The sequence below is a fragment of the Leptidea sinapis genome, chromosome 16 (assembly GCF_905404315.1).
Source record: "Leptidea sinapis chromosome 16, ilLepSina1.1, whole genome shotgun sequence".
Taxonomy (NCBI): Eukaryota; Metazoa; Arthropoda; class Insecta; order Lepidoptera; family Pieridae; genus Leptidea; species Leptidea sinapis.
The window spans coordinates 10,481,615-10,504,391 of NC_066280.1; the positions used below are offsets into that span (position 1 = coordinate 10,481,615).

The window sequence follows — 22,777 nt, forward strand, 5'->3', positions numbered from 1 at the left end:
TCACCTGATGATGTCTTGCAATACCAGAGGAATCACAAGAGCGTTGCCACAATCTAAGAGATGTGTACGCGCTTTTTTTTTTTTTTCACCGAATTGTGGGGATGATAACCTAATTTGTGGAATGTCACGTGAAGGTGGAATGCGGTGACAGGAATCAGGTTAAACTGCTCTTCAGAACACTCCTCATGATAAATACTCTCATAACTAAACACGCCCGTAACAATTATAAAACATCTAAGGCATCTGGCAGCAGCCTTTTCTTCATAGACCATGTATAGTAACTAGACATCGGTTTGGCGTGGCCAACATGAGACAGATAATATCCCATATATATTATATAGGTACAATAGGTACATAATATAACACAATTGTTCTTTCAACACAACATCGCACCATATTTCTTTCGATTCTACTTAAAATTGTCACCGATGTTGAATAAATAGTGGATATTTCATACGTTTCAAAAGTTTTCTGTGCAGCGTTGTCTAGTTTGTTTAGCACACCGGCTGTGCTGAACTTGAAATGAAAAAAATTTTAACAAAAAATCAACCGACTTCAAAAACACTATTCCAAAACCATAGATATAATATGCACTAAAAAGAATAAAAATAATTGCGTATTTTTATACAATGTAATTAATTAATCTAATTCTAGTTACGATTATTGTTATTTTTGGAATCGACGTCCTCCCGCCGCGACCCGCTCTCGCCTCTCGCCTCCTCACGACTCAAGCACATCTCACCTATAGCTATGTATGTAGTAACAAACCTATCTTGGATGACACCGACTTATTCAAATTATCAAAATCACTCAGTCGAAATTTGAGGTAACAAACATAAAAAAAGAACATACCAACGAATTGAGAATCTCCTCCTTTTTTGAAGTTGGTTAAAAACCGGCTCGCATGGCGAAACAAAAAATCTAATCACTCTATCCCATCTCTTTACATAAGACTCGCACAAGTTTTTCTTTTTCTCGTGTGAGTGAGACGTAAGTTACTATACTTGGTCTATGCTTTTCTATTGATCTATGCCTATTTAAAAAAAAGAGCTTAATTTTTTTTTAATTTTTACTGTCGCACGGGATGCAAGTCCATTGGCCAAAACAAAACGCTGCTACCTCTATGTTTCCAGATTATTAATTTTCTCCCCATTTTAGGGAACATAAAATATTAGGAAATTTTTTTGGGTTTGTTCAAATCTAGGGAAAACCTTGGGATACAGTTTTCTCTTGGCATAAGTTTGGGGAATTGTTGATGTATTTTTTTAAATATGACTGAGGGTATGTTCCGCTATGCACTGCAAGCACTGCACAGTGCTATCACTTCAAGTTCGTTCCGTTATGGACTGCAAGTATACTGCAGTAGTACGCTAGGAAAATATATGACGTCATAAATTATTGCCGCCATATTCTACTGTGAGCACTGGCGTTTTCGATGTAAGGTACTCGCAATACTTTGATCACGTGATCAGTCAAAACCACCCCAGCGCCTAACGTTTTATTAACAATACCTACAGTTTAATCCCAGGTATTATTAATTTGACAGCACTCCAACAACAGTTTTTTTTAATGAACTAGATAACTTTAATACACTTATTTGAATGTTGCGTCAAAAAATGTCGGCTGACAGTATACGGGATTTCGTTCCGTTTTAAATAGTAACCAGTATAACTGGCTAGAAAGGAATCACTTCACAGTATACTAAATAGACATCACACTGTACAGTCGTCGCAGTGCATATCGGAACATACCCTGAGTAATATTTTTTTTGATGAAACAATCTAAAAGAGTTCTTAAGTATATCAACCACTAATTTGTTTTACTTAATGGTTAATTTAATGTTATATTATGCTCGCAATTCCCCTTTTAAGTTAAATGTTTTATTTTAATCCTTTAATCATAGACTGATGTGGCGTTAGAATTTTATAGAAGTAAAAATGTTACTTCAAGCCTCAAAGTCCATTCTATATGATTCTAAGAATTTCATATTCAAATTCATTCAAATTGACCCAGTGGTTTAACTTAAGACTTATAACAGAAATAATTACTACAAAATGAATAATTATTAAAATAGTTTGGATATTGATTGTGTGTATAAAACCTACAAGACGATACCAATAAAAGTCTATGAAACAGATGGAATATCCATATTCTGTCATTCTAATAATTATGAATATTTACTTTATTTTCTTATTTTACCGCCAATTTGTGGTAATTTCTTGTAATATTTTAATAGCGACTGGCGAGGGGTGATATTGAAACTCATTTGCTATGATAGCCGCACACTAGGTAGTTATAGAGCCATATGCAGTTTTTGGATATCATTATCCTCTTGGTCGAATTTTGTGAACTGGACTATTGATGAGTAACTACAATAAATAATATATTCTCTGCTTGTGGGAGTAAAATCGGTCAAGTTGCAGGCCTGGAAAGAATTCAAAGGAATCCTGCCCGAAGGAAATATTGTTTAGCTTAAGAAATGAATATTACGCCTAGAACAACGTTAAGTATTTTAAGATCACACAAGACTTGTAACTCATTAAAGACGCAGTGGACAGTCGCAGTAGTAGATAATTACTTTAAGATGAATAGAATGGTAGTATCCAAACAACTTTTTGAGTGCTATGCAAATGTCAATGAAAAAGTGTACAACAGATAAAATTGAATGTTTCGTGCAAAAATATATATAGTGAGTTTTATTTCATCAATACACGATAAAATTTATTAGGAGAATGGAAATAATAATATGTACTTAGAATCTTTTTGGGGAAAAATTATACCATATCTGGGGAAAATCTACGCTATCAATCTGGAAACCTGCTTATCTGTCAAGTGTCAAGATACACATTATTTTTACGAATATAGACTTTATGAGACGAGGAGGAGTTCAGTAGACATTAGACGTGTTTTTGCGTTAAAAACAATTTCGCAATTCGCATCTTTCGTAAATTAATAATAAACTAAACAATAATTTAAAGATATAAATATATAGGTGGTTGACTGAAAAGTGACGATTTAAATATTAACTTACATCACCAAAGAGTTGTTCTTCTGTTCAGGTTCTTGTATTGTTTTGATCCCGGTCCTCTCGTATTGATTTATTGTAAGCTTGTGACCTGTATTTCATGTTTCAACGAAATCTTCGTAAATATAATTAATTAATGATGAGCTGAGACTTTATTCTCACTATACTAGTAATATAGAAGCTGCAATGCTATTTGTGTTTGTGAGTGATGGAAGACAGTACAAAGTTACTAAAGTGTTAGAAATTAGATGAGATCTTAAGTATTTACTTACGTTATGATACTCTAATCCACAATGATGACGCCTATTGAAGAGAAAAAGGATGAGAAAGTAAGTTGTCTTTACAAATATGATAAAATACTTTACTATAGTTTAGAATATGTATTTATTTTAAGGGTGGGCTATCCTACTTATATACATTCTTGTTTGTTTTGTTTTAATTTTTGTGCTTCCCTTAATATTAAAATATATTAGCTGGTCTAAACAAATATAAACTATAAGCAAACCAACCAAGCTTCTAGTTAAGATGCTCAACAAAGTATTTACTAATTAAAGACATTTATACCATAGTATTTATAGCCTATTATTTACTGTAAAATAGCTTTTATTTTATGATGTTGCCCTAGCAGGCAAAACATCATTTCATTCTTTTCATTTGAATCAGTTTCCAATTGAACAATTACATATACTTATCTGTCTATAAATATAAAAATGAATTGCTGTTCGTTAGTCTCGCTAAAACTCGAGAACGGCTGGACCGATTTGGCAAATTTAGGTCTTGAATTATTTGTGGAAGTCCAGAGAAGGTTTAAAAGGTGAATAAATAGGAAAATGCTGCTAAATTAAATAAAAACAACAAATTTGTTTTTCTTTGATATGTCCATACATAATTTCTATGAGAGAATTTATTGACACACGGTTTGACAGTTCTGCTGTGAAGCAATTTCATTACGACAGCAGGGTGCATATTTTACGAAGTAATTTTTGATGTTATGATATATTATTGACAAATTCATATAAAAACATTATTTTATTTATTATATACAGAAGAACGTCTGTAGGGTCAGCTAGTCTATTATAAAATTATGAGTAACTTTAATCAGCCTTACTAACATTTTAAAAACTACTTAATTATAAAAATAAATTTACCCTTTGTGTACCTCATGTGAAGGCTTTGATCTGGATAATTCTATTTTATGGCTTATGGGAGATTGTTTCCAAGTGGTACCCTAAAATACCTCAGAGTATTTAATTCATCATTACCAAAAAGTGTTTTCTTTCCCCTACACTATTTCTTCTGCTTCTCAATCATCAATGTACAATAACCGTAAGTATACAATTCCACACAAAATGTACGCTCCATACTGTCTTCAATTATTTTACAAGTATGTGTGAATTTTGTAGATGTAAAAAGTAATGTTATTTATTTTTAATTAATTGTTATTCAATATTGATTCCTTGAGAATACTTTTTGAGGTGTATTAATCACTACCACTAGTAAATGTCTGTCCGGATTAAATTTTCAACTAAACTGTACTATATCATGACCCAAAGTGGGGCCATGGATGGATCATAACACCTGGGGTCACTGAGGACACTCCCGAAGGTCATGTGTGACAGAGGTTTGATGCACTACCTTGAGGAGCTGGGATGACATAATTCGCCCCCCACTCCACCACGCGATATAGGCGTTGTCGTTGTTGATTTGTCGATACCAGCCCATGATAACCAATAACCACCTTGAATCACAGCCCTATTTAATGCCTTTTTCTTATTCTTATTATCATTAATGCACAGAAGGTGTGAAAAATAGAGTATTTATATCTGGAATAATTAAGTGTGGCAACTTCGCCTGCCTTATGCTTCTTAAATCATTCAATTCATTTAGGACTTTCCATAACTCATCCCTATCTGGGCTCAGAAGCTAAAATTAACTCCCTGACTACATTTTGGTGCTAATTCTGGACTCCATAGATAGTCATACTGACAATCCAATATTGAACCCAATGGTGCAATAAACTCGACCTAGTATTATCTTTGGTTTTGTATTTTTGACGTTAAGTAAGGGACGAGACAAACATGAAATTCAGCTCATGGCAATTGATATGTTCTGCCCATTATAATGCAGGGCCTCTCAGGATTCTTGAAAAACCCAAAAAAGTGGCACTACAATTTGGCTCAGCACTATGACACATAAAATATTAAGATTTGGCCAGTAATTGCACCAGATATGGCGCCCATCACACCAAACGACATAATGCTTGCACATTACTGCTTCTGTGCTGTTGTGGTATTCACATTCTACCTGGCATCCTGTGCAAAGAAGCCTCCCACTGGTAAATTCCCTAAGTAGGCTCATACAACACCCTTGGGCCCTTGGGCCTTACAACACCCATTAAACATACATTTTTTTAATACTAGCTTATTCCCACAACTTCCCTTGGTTAAATTCATATTGCACTCCCTCTGAAAACTTTGTAACAATGTGTTTGCAAATATCATGATGATAGTCTCGAGTAGTTAAGTTGAGTGTACCTATTGTATTTACCACAGATTTAGAATATACTAGCATTCCATTGGTACTTACTTATTATAAACAAATTAGTTAAAATGTTGTTTCCAGTTAGGTAGTTTTCATTTCTTTTTGTTTGTGTCTATAAAATAAGTGAAACTCATAAAGAAATTCTTTATATTCTAAAAATTTATCACAAAAAATTTTAAACAAGAAGCGAGAAAAAATTTGTTACCTTTATCTAGACCTACTGCAGTAAGATTAGCTCAAAGTTGGTTTAAATGTTTGCAACCCGGGATGTTTAAGTGTTTTCAATCCGGATATTTTGATGTCAAAGATTTCGCTATTGTCTGCTCACGGAAAGTAACCGAATGAATGTACTCATTTGCTATTATTTATTGAGACATAATTAAAAGAACCTTTTTTGAAGGGATTGATGAATATTGATAAAAAAAATTCGTGGTCAAAGATTGGTCACGTTTCGCAGACTGGCAAGACGCGGACTAACTCGCAAAAGGGTTATGCTGTGTGTACGGTGAACGGTGGTATTGTGGATTTAAAAGGCATTGTTCTTAAAAAGCTTTTACCGCCGTCCAGAACCATCGATTCGGAGGTCAGAGATAAGTAGAGATCTTTTAAATAAAACACTTTTAAAGGATTAAAACGCGTGTAATTGTAACGGTTTTACATTAGATTTTTGCGTAAAAAGTTACATTTTTATTTTAGTTAACCCGACGTTTCAAGACCTTTCCAGATCTCGTTTTCAGGGGGACTGCAGATGAAGTGAGTCAAAGATAGTATTTGTCATAGTTGTCATTATGAAGTTTAGCGCCATTTATTTCCTCGGAGGTGGTATTTGCTGTACACTGGATGGTTTTTGGCAAAATTTACTGACAGTGTCCTCTTCTTTTTTGGTATGTGTAGTTTAGGTACTACAATACGATCTTTGACTCACTTCATCTGCAGTCCCCCTGAAAACGAGATCTGGAAAGGTCTTGAAACGTCGGGTTAACTAAAATAAAAATATAACTTTTTACGCAAACATCTAATGTAAAACCGTTACAATTACACGCGTTTTAATCCTTTAAAAGTGTTTTATTTAAATGTGTAACACTCGCGTAATCAAAGAAAATACTAAGTAGAGATCTACTAATAATTACCAATGAGATTAAAACGAGTCGAGAGAAATAAAAGGGTGTGGTCTTTCATCACGATGTCGCTAGACCAGATACATCTTTACCCACCCAGCAAAAGTTGATAATTTAATCGGAAGGTGTTAATGCAACCGCCAAATAAAACTTCGAATTGCTCCTTTAGATTTCCACCTTTAACAATTAACTGTGTAATAAACACGAATTAAAGTTAAAATTTAAAAATTTGTCTTTTTCTTACCTTTGTCACTACAGAGTTATATGACAGGGAGAAGTAATTTTAAACATGAAGTAATTTTTTATTACGTTTATTAATACGGCAAAAAGAGAGGACTACTAAAAGTAATTCTTGTCACGTTGTTTTTATCAGATATCCCAAACTTCTACAGCAATAGGATCATGTCACTATACAGTATTCAAATTCAAATATTTTTATTCAAAATAGGATGTGACTTCACTTATTGAAAGTCAAAAAACTACCACCCATTCCAAAATGAATGCCTCAGGCCTGAGAAGAATGGGCTTTCTTTTTCATCAAAAATATGTTTTACAATTAAAGTAACATTTTACAATTAAACTTATTATTTAATAGCCTGAGGGCGGTCGCTCCATTCCCAATCTGTGGTATCATTAAGAAAGTCATTTATGTTATAGTAACCTTTACCACACAAACGTTTTTTAACAATTATTCTTTTGAATAACGTAATACTTTTGTTTTGAACATTTTCTGGGATCCTGTTGTAAAAGCATATACATCGCCCCACACACATTAAAATGGTTAAAAGTCATAGAACAAAATGGCATACGAGATAGTTTTCTTTCCACATCGTTCGCTTTAATATCGATAACTCAATTCTGGAGAGTAACAATTGAGAAAAGAGTTCCAAAAGAAAACAACTCGAGTTGTTACCTACTGTATGAGATAAAAATATTATAGTCTTATGCAGAAATATTGGAACTAAAAACCAAACTACATTCACTTATCGACTTTGGTTATCGTTAATGGAACAATTTGTTATGCTTATCTCAATCTTACTGAATTTCAGACTTGTTAAGCCCGGCATCCACCAAATCGGAGAGGAGAGGAGATTTATTTTGATAAACAGATTCCGTTATTTCGACATCTCTAACTAAGCTAACTGTTCCAGAATCTTTTATAGAGGATTCATGTTATGGGTGTAGATAAAGTCTTATATGCAACTGTTGATAATCTATATCTATATATATATAAATGAATTGCTGTTCGTTAGTCTCGCTAAAACTCGAGAATGGCTGCACCGATTTGGCTAATTTTGGTCTTGAATTATTCGTGGAAGTCCAGAGGAGGTTTAAAAGGTGAATAAATAGGAAAATGCTGCTAAATTATATAAAAAAAAAACAAATTTGTTTTTCCTTTGATGTGTCCATACATAATTTCTATGAGAGAATTTATTGACGCACAGTTTGACAGTTCTGCTGTGAAACAATTTTCTTACGACAGCAGGGTGCATATTTTACGAAGTAATTTTTGATGTTATGATATATTATTGACAAATTCATATAAAAACATTATTTTATTTATTATATACAGAACAACGTCTGTCGTCACAACCCACATTCGTGTTTTAATACCCAATATTACACAACAGTTGCATAAATAACTATGACTATATCGCTGACAACACTGTCATTTCAACGATAATTCTGAAGTTTACAGAATGTCAAGCAGTCTTGCAAATAAACGCGTATAAATGTATAAACATTTTGAATATTCTTGGTTTACTCTCAGGTAAAACTTTATATCAAGTTTAATTGTTAGGTCGATTGTGTTTGGTCTCATTAGGCCAGTAATTTGACTTAAGATACTCTTCAAACCGTAACACAATACCAGCATTAGAAGCAGCAAGGCTTGTAGCAGAGTCAGAAAAAGGGATGTAGAATTAATAACGAATTTATTAAATTTAGATTAGATACTAACAAGGTAGGTTAATATTATGAGTGTTTATTACTAACCGTACTAAGGCATAAAAGGCATTTATTTTCTCAAAATTGATTCCTTTAGAATTCTTTTTGATGTCATTTCTAATAACTACTAGATACTAGTACCGCTTCGGAAACAAATGGCGCTCTGAGAGAGGAGAAGCGGCGCAAGAAACTCTCCCAGCATTCTTTTTTTGCGCTCTTTTCAATAAAAATATACAGTATTGTACAGTCATTTCTATCGCTATAAAATAATCACAATCTAGTGCCAGGCTGTCCGATCATTTAGATTTTCAGCAGTGGAGTAATAGGATTTACGACAGAGCCATTTTTTTATAAAACATTTAAATTTATTTATAAATAATGCCTGAACAGTGGCTGGGACTTTATTATAGAAGTGTATACATTTACCCTTAAAGCTATTATATATCTTATGAATCTAACTCTTTTGCCTATTCTTCAGTTCACAAAAAAAACCACAGCTATATCAACCGATCATTTCCTTTTGATCAGCTTTTTATATACTTCAATCAGCTAAATTAAAATAAAAAATCTCTCCACCTTTACGTTGGCCGAATCGTCGACATTTAGTTGACGGAGCCATTTAATATTAAAAAAAAATAACGAATGTCGCAAACGTCAGAAATTTTAGGAACCAACTTCACCCTGTTACCTACTTTTGTTTTACAGCGATGCCCGCGCATCTTAAAATTTCTATCTCATCATATTTTCATAACGCACCTAAAGAAGTATAACTTCAAAAATAGAAATAGGATTTAAAATCACTTATTGAACGTCAAAAATAAGCACCTATTCGAAACCCTTCTTTTCTTCATCACAATATAAAATCGTACAATAAAATTTATTACTACACAGCGCGAGGGCGGTCGCTCCATTCCCAGTCTTTGGTACCATCAAGTCATTGAGTTCTAGTTTCTTGGGCCCGTTCTTATCAGTTCTGAGGCTAATTTCGAATGGGTGGGTTTTTGACGTAGGTACAATAAGTGATTTGTTATGTTTTTAAAGTGATAACCCTCCCATCTTGGATTAATACACAAATAAAATTTGAAAACAAAATTTTATGAACGATGTGGGACTTGAACCCACGACCTATCGCGTTCTGTGCGAGTGCTCTTCCAACGGAGCCAACCGTTCGAGTGATGTATCGTCATAAAATCTTGTATGCTTTGTTTGGGCCGGAACGGCTAGTATATATATATACTAGCCGTTCCGGCCCAATATTATATATCTTATATATATATATATATATATATATATATATAAGAGATTTCCACGGATAATTGACTCATCACGATATTTCTGGTACTATAAGGCGTAGAGACTTGAAATTTGGTAGGAATATTCCTTTCGCTGAGTAGAGGTGAGCTAAGAAAGTCGGAGCTAAGACGGATCTTATGAAATCCCACCCGCAAGAGTTTTTTTTTATTATGAACAGAAGAACTTCAGTCGGGTCAGCTAGTTTGCAATATTAAAGTTGCCCTAAGCTGTTTTGCTAAGTTTTTTACGGCCGTTTCCAATAACGTTTCTATCCTTAGTTTAACTTACTAGAGGTAGACAAATCTATTCCTTTACGCTTACTTACATTTCAATAACCTATCGACATAAAGCATTGGACTATAACTATATTGGATATAACTATGGATAGATAAGATCATGTTATTAAACGGTGATAGCATTGTATCCGTAACTAGAGATACATTATTGAAAACGACACAAAAACCTGACTGCTTATCAGCTCTGAAAATAAAACATGAGACATGATAACAAAACGAATGTTACAGACAAAAACTCATTAACTGTATCTAATAATGTCTATCTGTTAATGCTTATTGTAATTACTAGAAAGTACAAAAGTTGGTAATCAATACCAAATAAAGTGTGTGTGTACTTATGTATGCAGGCAATAAGTTATACTTCTTTGGCCTGACTAAGCAAAAATCATTAAGGCGCTATAGTCCTAAAATATAACATTTTTGAAATTCTACATAAAATACTTCTACAAATACTACGGTTCCAATTTTTTGAGATGTTTATCTTCATTTCTTTATCTAAATTATGGCAGTTTCGAAAACACGATTACGAAAAAAAATCTAAATAATAATAATAATAAAAATAGGCTTTTTCATTTGAATTGTTTAATATTATCATAAAACTATGATAGCTATCTACACAAAACTTATTTTATTCGATAGTTTGTTTTAGTATTTATAATTTTTAATGATTTATTACTCGTGCTATTCTACATTTTTAGTAAGAAAAATTTTGTAAAAATCTTGCTAAGATGGCTTTGACAATTAATTATTAATTAATGAATACGGCTGTACGGGCTTGAACCCTTTGCCTGTCCTAATAATGGACGAAGAAACCAAAAAAAAATAAAATAACGAAAGACACAAATTTAGGAACCAACTTCAACCTGTTACTTTTGTGTTACAGTGATGCGCGCGCATCTTTAAATTTCACTCTCATAATTTTTTCATATCGCGCCTAAAGAAGTTTAACTTCAAAAAGAAGTCTTTGAGAAAAAAATATTGAGTTGTAACTGTTTTGTAATATTTAGAAAGAAGTTTTATTATTAAGTCATTTTCCCAATGCTTTCAATCCTCTATTTAAGATTCTAAAACAGTTAGCTGATTGCCGACGTTAAAACATCCAATGTCCTCATAACCATTACATCATCCAAACGAGTGTTGTAATGAAATTCAGTACAACATTACATCATCCGTTTTCATAATATAACACTCCATTAGATGATAGTATGCTTACTAGGACTGGCTTTTTTAATGTTAGCAGTAAGCTAACTGTTTCAGAATCTTTTATAGAGAATTCATATTCTGGGTGTAGATAAAGTCTTGTATGCAACTGTTGATAATTAGGTATTAAAACACTCATGTGATATTATTATTATATTATATAATAAATGATAAACCCATATTCGTGTTTTTAATATCCCTTATTACACAACAGTTGCATAAATAATTACTATTACTAAATACGGAACTTCATCCGCGTTCAAGTGGTACTTTCAAAAATCGAACAAATTCACATTCTTATGCGTCATTATGCTTAACCATTTTGCATATTCTTGGCTTATTCTCAGGTATAAATTTATACCAACTTTATTTGTAAGGCCGCATATGTCTGTAAGTGACGAGCGTAATTGTGATGTCGTAATTTTCGGTTCAATCAAGAATCTTGATTCAGCTCTGCATTGCAATGTGCAGGGCGTCACCTTTTCTCGTGAATAAAGGAAAGATCGACTTATTTTGTTAAATTGTATGAATATATTCTGTATCATGGAAATTAAATATACACAGTGTTATTGCAAAAAAAATAATCTAGACATGGCTTAGACACGCGTTTTGTTAGACTCATCTATAACAACGTCAGTTACCCAACAAAAACGGCGTCTAAAATGGAGTTTATCTTTTTCTGTTACAAAACAGTGTTTAGCTTGTGTTTAACTAAAACGTCGTTAAGCACAACATAAACTGAAGTGTTCAGGAACAATTAAAGGAACGGAACGCATCATATAATCATAAACTTCCATCTATATCTATACGTTAGACACACCTTTAAACAAGATTGGACTCCTGTTTAAATATAAGCAATGTCTAAAATTTATAAATGCTAACCAGAAAGACACAGATTTGTAATAGAACTTTTAAAAAGTAGTGTTCAACACATGTTTAACTTTTCAAAAGAGTAAAAGAGCATATGTTTGTAAATAATCATATTCAACAGCTTATATTGTCAACAATAATATGAATTCTCATATCGGTATTTGAAACAATCAAATCAAATCAAGTCATTTATTTGCATAGATTGAGTGGGTACATTGGTGTTACATTATAATCATAGGTGCTAACAATCTGCCGGGTAGGCATGCAAAAATAATATTTTACAATTTTTACTCTAAGTTTACCGTGAAAAACATACAACATAAAAACCAAATTATTCATAAAAGTCTATCCACCATAATATTATAAAAATGTGAAAAATAAAAGTTTAAAATATCTGAATTAACTTATTCTAATGACTATACATTCATGTCTGTTAAATATTCTTTAACTGAATAATATTTCTTCGTCATTAAAAATTCCTTAATTTTATTTTTAAAAGAGTTAATATTTATGTTAATAATAGTGTAAATTAAAATTAACTTTACATTCAAAACATGCAGCAATGCCTTTAATCTATTAAATAAATAGTGTAAAGTAATTCTTGATGCAGGTAATATAGGGTTTCTGCATTCTAGTTCTGCTGTAAGCTGTTCATTTGATTAAGGTTCAATCACACAACAGACTTAAAACTATATAATATGGTAATCTATATAGCAATTAATATAGGGCTATGCTGGGAGTTACCCTGCGAGATTGAATCAGAAATGAGAAGATCCGTAGGAGAACCAAAGTTACCGACATAGTCTAAATGATTGCGAAAGTCGAAACTGACGTGGCAGTAAGCAGGGCAGGTAGTTCGACGGACAGATAGCCTTTGGGGCAGTAAAGTCCTCGAATGGCGACCACGTACCGGAAGACGCAGTGTTGGTAGGCGGAACAAGACGGAATGACGATCTGGTCAAGACCGCCGGCATGCGTTGGATGAGGGCAGCGCAGGATCGATCGTCGTGGAGATCTTTGGGGGAGGCCTTTGTCCAACAGTGGACGTCTTCCGTCTGATGATGATAAAGATAGTAATGTAATTCACCAATAGTAACAACAATCTGAATTAAGATATTGTCAATATACAATCAGAAAGATTGACACACTATGGTCAATCTTTCCGTAGGGAATACCATCCATATTTGTGATACTATAATTTGTGCTTTCAATCCATTTTCAAGCGCTCTCTCCTTTTTTTATGAAAATAAGGGATGAGACGAGCAGGACGTTCAGCTGGTGGTAGTTGATACGCCCTGCCCTTTACAATGTAGTGCCGCTCAGGGTTCTTGAAACACCCAAAAATTATGATCGGCCGGCGCTACAATTGCTCTCGTCACCTTGAGACATGAGATGTTGAGTGTCAAAAAGTAAGTTCAGAAATTCAGATTCATTCAGAAATATTTAATTACACTATAAATTAAAAAAACGAAAAAATCAAGAAAATATAATTTACAATGAAAAGACTAAAGCAATTGTCTACTTCAAATGTCACGATGGCCTGCCGCGTTGTGTTGGTGTCTTCTGCACTGATCAACAATATGTCTGATAACTGAGTCAGCTCCTCTAAGGAGGGCGTTTATTTTTATTTATTTATTTTTAATTTCTTATAATATTTGTTACGTTATTTAATTTAGTATGTCGGAGAATTAGAATATAAAAGTAATATGGCCTGTATGATTATATTCTACTCTGTGTATTGGGCTGAACTGATGGCGAACGTCATCTTTCAAAGTTTGTTTGAAGTTGTCACTGTGTACGTCACTGTCGGTGACGTGATTGAAGTTAGTTATTATTGTCTTCAAGCTAGCGCCCGCGCCGGTTGTGCGCACTGATCGACTTAAAACAACATGGAGGATACCAACACCGTGACGCTCGATTTTAAATCCAAATAACTCTCCGAGAAGTATTTTAAGATTTAAATTAATATTGTAAATTTTTCTTTTTGTGTGAATGTTTTTTATAGCTAATAAAGTGTTTTTATATCTATTTCTAAATAGGCGCCGTTGTGGTACCCATAATCTAGCCGGCATCCTGCGCAAAAGATCCACCCACTGGTGAACTCTCTACATGAACAAATCACATCAAAATTCTCGTCTTACTAATTGTAATCTTTAGTCATTCTTGATTTCATTCCTTGCTGTCTCATTGACACTACTTCTATCAAACTAACTCCAAAACGTAGTACGTCCATCCTTATTTCTCCCGCTCTTTTCCTTTACATTCTCCTTTTCCCACACCTAGCATTAACTTAAGTAAGTGATCGTAGGAAATAAACCGCCTCTTCGAACAACCTATGTACCATGCCGGAGACTTTCCAGCTGAGCATTGACATCTATGAGTCCTTACACTTGGCTTACCACTTCCACCCCCCTTGTAATGTCACCTGCAAATTTTGCATCCCTCGTAAGCAAACTTTCACCATGAACCATACATAATAAACTTACCTATAGTCGGCAATGCAAATTTTAAAACAATAAATGAGGAATTGATTATTTAGAGATACATGATAATCACATTAAGGATAAAAGCTTCTATTTGCAGACGTCATCCATTTAAATTCAAAGGTTTTTTTTCCTAAAAGGCTGTTGTAAATCTTCTTTTCTAAACATCAGAATATATAAATTCTAAACGATCAGACAGTCTAGTACTGGAATACGATTATCTTTTAGTAATAGCAATGGCATAGAACAATATTGTATGAATTGTTTGTTTTTTTTTTACAGAAAACTGGGAGAGTTGTTGTCTATTTTTTTGAAGCGGTGGTAGATTTTCGAAATGAATTCCTGACGGAGCAATTTCGAGTAAATACTCGCTTTTTGAATGTTTATTTAATTTTTGAATCTTATACCTTTAAAAGAGCAATTCTTGTATATGTATATAGTCTGAATCTCGGAAGCGGCTCCTACGATTTTAAAGAAATTTAGTATACAGGTAGTTTCGGGGGCGAGAAATCGATCTAGCTAGGTTTCGATTTTAAAAAATGTAGTTTTATCCGTGTTTGAATGAGAAACAGCTACAATAACATAAGAATGCAAAGGTAAATTTCGCCACTATACAAGGTGGTAATTTGAAAGCCTCATGGTGATGAGTATCCGTATCACCCCTATGTATGTTCTACGATTTTGCGTAACTTAGGAGATAATAATTTTTTTCCCTTTTTATCATATTTTTTCACCTAATTGTGATTTAGGACTTTTTTCTAATTTTTTTTTTGAACACTTTTAGTTAATTTTATTGTTGATAATTATTAAATACAGTTGCAATAACCACATAAGAAACTATGAATAGTTAAGACAATGCGGAACTAGTTTAGAATTGAGTCGTAAGTTCAAGATAACTGCTCCAGCTAAATTCATGAAAATGTTCAAGGTATCAAAAAAAAAAGAAATGGGGAGCCTATGGCTTCTAACTATTTTAAAGCAGGAGGTCCCGGTTCGAATCCAGTTATCATCCATTATTTAATCTCTGTGATACAAGGCGGGTATTTGAAGTTGCAATATATCCAGCAGATTCGCACGGGAATGGTGCAGGTGTCTGATGGGAAGTCCCGGCCGCGGCCTGCGAGGCTGGTGCTCACCATGGATGCTGTCACCGTGCAGCGTGAGGTACTGGTGCCGCCGCCGGTGCGAGACAAGAGCGTGCCGCATGCAAGGGTACGTCCTCACCCACCCCTTGTATTCTACTTTACTATTCTTCAAGAACATGCGTTGAACTCCAAGAATTTGTTCCTACAACATCTTATCACTGATTTTTTTTATGACAGTAAGGGACGAGACGAGCAGGACGTTCAGCTAATGGTAATTCATACGCCCTGCCCATAACAATGCAATGCCAGTCAGGATTCTTGAAAACCCCAAAAATTCTGAGCGGCACGACAATTGCGCTCGTCACCTTGAGACATAAGATGTTACGTCTTATTTGCCCAGTAATTTCACTAGCTACGGTGTCCTTCAGACCGAAACGCAATAATGATTGAACATTACTGCTTCACGGCAGATATAGGCACCGTTGTGGTATCCATAATCTAGCCGGCATCCTGTGCAAAGGAGCCTACCACTAGAAAAATACTGTTGACTACCTTCATATTACTTTATGGAATTGAAGGACAAAAAAGCCGGCTTGTCTTATAATTGTGATCATCAAGTGTCCATATTATATCGACCTGAAGACAGCGTGGCTTAAATTTCGTCTCACAGTTTGGTTACGAGTAACATCTTTCAGTACTGCACTGTGGGGGAAGTCACACAGTCGGATGGTGAACATGTATTGAACCAGAAATCGGTACCATTTAGGTGAAACAGCTAGTTAATATTCTAATCGTTTTCCGGCCTTTTCTTAGTGTAGTATTAGCTGTGTCTAAACAATTGTGGGTTCGTCTTCAAAGAACTAAATAGTATTTTCTTTGATTAGCGCGAGATTTACACATTTAAATGAAACACTTTTAAAGGATTAAAACGCGCGTAGTTGTAACTGTGTTTTACATTAGATTTTTACGTGACAGTTACGTGTTTATTATTTTATTTTAGCTAACCCTACGTTTTAAGACCTTACCAGATCTCATTTTCAGGGGGACACAGGGGGGACAGCTGGAAAGGTGTTGAAACGTCGGGTTAGCATGCTCATTTACGTGCGTTTTAATCCGTTATAAGTGTTTTATTTAAAAAAAAAACTAAATAATTAACAAGTTTTATTCAGTCTTGAATAAATTGGGAAAATATTTTGTATGATCCAATTTGTTTAACATAAGAATGGGAAAGTTAGGACCACTACTCTAGATATTCAGCTGTGGAGTAATAGGATTTACCACAGAGCCATTTTTTATAAAACATTTAAATTTATTTACTTATAGATAATTCCTGAACAGTAGCTGGGACTTTATTATAAAAGTGTATACATTTATATGAATAGACCGAAACACAGTAATGTTTACACAGTACTGCTTCACGGCAGAAATAGGCGTCTTTGTGAGATAATCCAGCCTACATAACAACCGATGTAATATCATCGTTCAATTAATCCAAATATAGGCACTACACTCTAGTGTACTAATTAACGACCATTTCGATCGAAGTCTATTTCTGTCGTATGATGAAGTCGCTGCCTCGAATGAGAGATGGGTAATAATGATGATGCAATACTCTTGCTTGTTGCTGAATTATAACGCAAACTGACCTTTCAGGAGCCAGAATACGAAAGCTTATTTTATTAAGCCTATTCTTAATGGGGTCACTCCATCCATCCTACGGTTGAGTTAGGGCCCCAAGTATTTGACACAAGAAGATCAGAAGCATGTCGCCTATCTGACCGGGAGGAAAGTATTCCGATTGCACGAAAAGGCAATAAAGTGCGACTTTTTTTTTTATGAATTTAAGTGTCGAGACGAACAGGACGTCAGCTGATGGTAATTGATGCGCCCTGCCCATTACAATGCAGTGCCGCTCAGGATTCTTGAATAAACCCAAAAATTCTGAGCAGCACTGCAACTGCGCTAGTCACCTTCAGACAAGGTGTTAAGTCTCATTTGCCCAGTAATTTCACTAGCTACGGCGCCCTTCAGACCGAAACACAGTAATGCTTACACATTACTGCTTCACGGCAGAAATAGGTGCCGTTGTGGTAGCCATAATCTAGATTCGTGGTTATCAACAAGTATATCGCATAGATAACTTCATTGTCTTCGCATATATTCAAATTCAAATATTTTTATTCAAAAGAGGATGTGACATCACTTATTGAAAGTCAAAACTACCACCCATTCCAAAATGAATGCCTCAGACCTGAGAAGAGCGGGTGCAACAAACTCAGCGGGCTTTTTTTTCATCGAAAAAAATATGTTTACAAAGTAATATTGTACAATTAAACTTATTATTTAATAGCCTGAGGGCGGTTACTCCATTCCCAATCTGTGGTATCATAAAGAAAGTCATTTATGTTATAGTAACCTTTGCCACACAAACGTTTTTTAACAATTCTTTTGAATAACGTAATACTTTTGCTTTGAACATTTTCTGGGATCTTGTTGTAAAAGCATATGCATCGCCCCACAAAAGACTTACTAACTCGACTTAGCCGAGTAGTAGGCTTTATAAGTTTATGTCTGTTCCTGGTGTTAACATTATGGTTATGACAGTTTCTAGAAAATTCACTTATATGCCTATGAACATACATTACATTATCAAGAATATATTGAGAAGCAACAGTCAATATGTTAATTTCTTTAATTTTTGTTCTCAATGATTCTTTAGGACCTAGGTTATAAATAGCGCGAATAGCCCTCTTCTGCAGCACAAATATTGTATTAATATCGGCAACGTTGCCCCAGAGCAATATACCATAGGACATAATACTATGGAAATAACTAAAGTAGACTAATCGCGCCGTATCTATGTCAGTTAATTGTCTAATCTATTTAACCGCGTATGCTGCAGTACTAAGACGGTTCGCCAATCCTTCAATATAGGGGCCCCACTGTAATTTGGAATCTAGAGTTATACACAAATAAAATTTGACAAACAAAATTTTATGAACGATGCGGGAATCGAACCCACGACCTCCGGCGTTCCGTGCCGGTGCTCTAACCAACGAACGGTTAGCTCGTTCCGTGCCGGTGCTCTAACCAACGAACGGTTAGCTCAGTTGGTTAAAGCACCGGCACGGAACGCCGGAGGACGTGGGTTCGAATCCCGCATCGTTCATAAAATTTTGTTTTTAAAATTTTATTTGTGTATTAATCCTAGAAGTGAGCGTTATCACTTTAAAAACATAACAAATTGTTTAGATTTACAAGAGCGACATCTCGAGCCAGTTTCCTAATATGCAAATATCGGGGTTGAGCAGGTTATCAACTGTAAAGTAGATCCTGTAAATGAAGCCACAACCTGAGAGTTGAACAAAGCAAACAGAATTTTATAACGAGGCGGTACTCCTGCCGCCGAATTTCACCTTCGCACGACACGCCACAAGTTACGATATCATCCCCACCATCTGGATGTGTGGCGGTCCTCCACAGTGCGGTTTTCAAGGAGCTTTCTTCCTCGTACCACGAAGCTGTGGAATGAGCTTCCTTGTGCGGTGTTTCCGGGACGATACGACATGGGTACCTTCAAGAAAAGCGTGTACACCTTCCTTAAAGGCCGGCAACGCTCTTGTGATTCCTCTGGTGTTGCAGGAGAGTGTGGGCGGCGGTGATCATAAGTGATGTCCAGGTGACCCGTACGCTCGTTTGTCCTCCTTTTCCATAAAATAAAAAAAAAAAAAAAAAAAAACTCGAACGGTTAGCTCAGTTGGTTAGAGCACCGGCACGGAACGCCGGAGGTTGTGGGTTCGAATCCCGCATCGTTCATAAAATTTTGTTTTTCAAATTTTATTTGTGTATTAATCCTAGAAGTGAGGGTTATCACTTTAAAAACATAACATATTATCTAGAGTTATGCCAAGAAATATATCATATCTGCTATATATCGCATAGAAAATTTCATTGTCTTCGAATATAGGAACCAAGAAATTGAAGGTAGTTCTATATTCGCCTCTCGTCAACTACAGCATACTTTGCATGTAGAGCAGAAGTTTTCATTAAAGTTGATACGCATATACCGAGAGCGGGCGGGTTTCGCCCCAGGCACCCGTTGAAGAACAGCGGCTCATGGCATTCCAGTCACAAGTTTCGGCGTTGAACAATCACGCTAGTGGTGTGACCTAGTTGCGAGAGTGCTTCAAAACTCGTGTGATACAACACTACTCGTATGTATCCCGGAATTATCGCCCGCGACTATATGCCATAGTTCTCTCTGCAGCTATACGTAGGAAATCATTTTAGCTTCCTTCTAAAATGTAAGGCTGTCTCCATATAAATATATTCGATCGAAATTTGTGTTGTGTTCCTGAATAAATGATAGAATAGGTGAGTTATTATAAAAGTAAAAATATCTAAACGAAATCTAACGATGCGGGACTCGAGCTCCGTGCGAGCGCTCTCACTTTACTGATTTTTCAAATCTAAATAGTTTGTTTACATTTGCAAGAGCGACATCTAAGTTAATTTCCAAATATGCAAATATTGGAATTGAGCAGTTTATCAACTGTAAAATAGATGAAGCTATAACCTGAGAGTTGAAAAAGACATGCAAGATTTATCAACGTATCGTCAGAAAATCATGTAGGTACGCTTTGTTCAACTCTCAGGTTGTGGTTTCATCTACAGGATCTACTTTACAGTTGATAACCTGCTCAACCCCAATATTTGCATATTAGGTAATTGACTTGAGATGTCGCTGTTGCAAATCTAAACAATTTGTTATGTTTTTAAAGTGATGACCCTCACTTCTATACACAAATACAATTTGAAAACAAAATTTTATATTTTAGAACAGTTAACTCAGAACAGCACTCGCACGGAACGCGAGAGGTCGAGGGTTCGAATCGCGCATCGTTCATAAAGTGTTAAATTCCAACTCAACTTATGGCTCTGTTGAAAAAGTATGTTACATTACAGTTATCAATAATTAAAGGTTTTAATGGGGGCACAACGTAATGAATATTTTATGTCGCCCTGTGCCACGCTGGAGAGTAGGGACTGTGGGGGGTGGAATACATGAGTGGAGGCCGCACTGCGGTGTGCAGGTCCTGACCCATAATTATGACCTTTATGTAGACTACTTACTGTTATTCACTTGTTTATTTAAGGTAGATAGTTAATTAACCATACATGCCACATCCTTATTAGCTTATAACATATTTCCTTCACATTTGCTATTGATTTTTAACCGACTACAAAAAGGAGTAGGTTCTCAATTCGTCGGTATGTTTTTTTTTATATGTTTGTTACCTCAAAACTTTCGACTGGATGGACAGATTTTGAAAATTCTTCTTTTATTAGAAAGCTGGTGCTTCTCTTGTGGTCCCATTGTAATTTGGTCCAGATCTGACAATGGCATCCTTACGTATAGCAAAGTGGATGATAAATTTACGAATAACTCAATATCGCGCCAACTTATTTCGACGATTCTTTTTATATTGGATATATAGACAAATTGTTAGTTAGTGTACTTCAAATTCACTTAAAATTAATAAATACATATTTTTTTTAATATAAAACAACCGACTTCAAAAACACTATTCCAAAACAAAAGATATAATATGCACTAAAAAGTATTAAAATAATTGCTTATTTTTATACAATCTAATTCTAGTTACGATTACTGTAATTTTTGGAGTCGGTGTCATCCAAGATAGGTTTGTAACTACATACTAGGTGAGATGTGCTTGAGCCGTGAAGAGGCGAGAGCGGGTCGCGGCGGAAGGACACCGATTCCAAAAATAACAATAATCGTAACTAGAATTAGATTTATTAATTAGATTGTAAAAAAATACGCAATTATTTTAATACTTTTTAGTGTAAAGTATATCTATTGTTTTGGAATAGTGTTTTTGAAGTCGGTTGTTTTTTTGTTATTTTTTTTTTTTATATTAAGAGTTGTATGCAATGATATTTCTTTATTGAACTTGGTGTCTACTATGTTTTAAAATCAACTCTCAAACATACGTTTCGAGGAGGTGACTTGGCAAGTATCACATAACTTAAATTTACTGTCCGGAAATCTTATTTTGAAATCGTTGAAATAAAAAGAGTATTCTTTAAACTACATCGATTGATAATATAATGCTAAGCTTTCACTGAGCTATGACAAACACAGACGACCCACATAGCCGAATGGTTAGTGACCCTTACTTCTAAGCTAGGGGTCCCGGGTTCGAATCCCGGTAGGTGCAATCATTTATGTGATGAATGTATCTGAGGCATGGATGTTTATATGTATTTATGTATGTTTAAGTAAGTATATTGTATTAAATACATCGGTGTCTTGCACCCATACTACAGTCTATGCCTAGTTTGGGGCAAGATAGTTTGTGTTAAAGTTTGTCAATATTATTATTATTATGTGTTACGTAAGTAAAGTCTGAGCAAACTCTAAGTAAGATCTATAGATATCAGTCATAGTGTTGAGCATAATCGTCTGCATCAGAAATGATTTGACCGAGTTGGCGTAATGCTTCTACACGATGCAGATAGTGATGCAATTATCTTGCAAATTCATTTTAAAAGTGCACAGCAAGATCTCCGCCCGTTCCGGAGCCTTAAGGCGCGGTCACACCTCAATATCCACAAAATTTGGTTTCTTAGAGACTCGATTACAACATAACGCAATGAAAATATTACGACGCAAAAAATACTTTACACAAAGACGGACTTAAAGAAAATTTTGAGCCAAATAGTATATTATTATATAATTTGAAATATCCAATAAAAAATTTAGAGTCAAAAATCTCCGAATTTTCAGCTATAACAACATTCTTTTTTTTAAAGAATTTACTAGAATTAGTACTTTTCTAAAACTTAAACCGATTTTTTTTTTAAATTTCATGTGTAAATTTTGAATAAATAAAAG

At 34.7% G+C, this 22,777-nt stretch overlaps 1 protein-coding gene across 1 annotated transcript in view; it reads left to right on the plus strand.

Moving 5' to 3' along the window:
• Positions 1–2,913: 2,913 nt before the first annotated feature.
• LOC126968693 (gamma-1-syntrophin) overlaps positions 2,914–22,777 on the plus strand; it is a 50,772-nt gene continuing 30,908 nt past the window's right edge. Inside the window, exons 1-2 of the mRNA XM_050813751.1 lie at positions 2,914–3,354; positions 15,842–15,985. Of these exons, the coding sequence (XP_050669708.1) occupies positions 3,319–3,354; positions 15,842–15,985 (180 nt within the window). The 5' untranslated portion in view covers positions 2,914–3,318. The remainder of the gene's footprint in view (positions 3,355–15,841; positions 15,986–22,777) is intronic.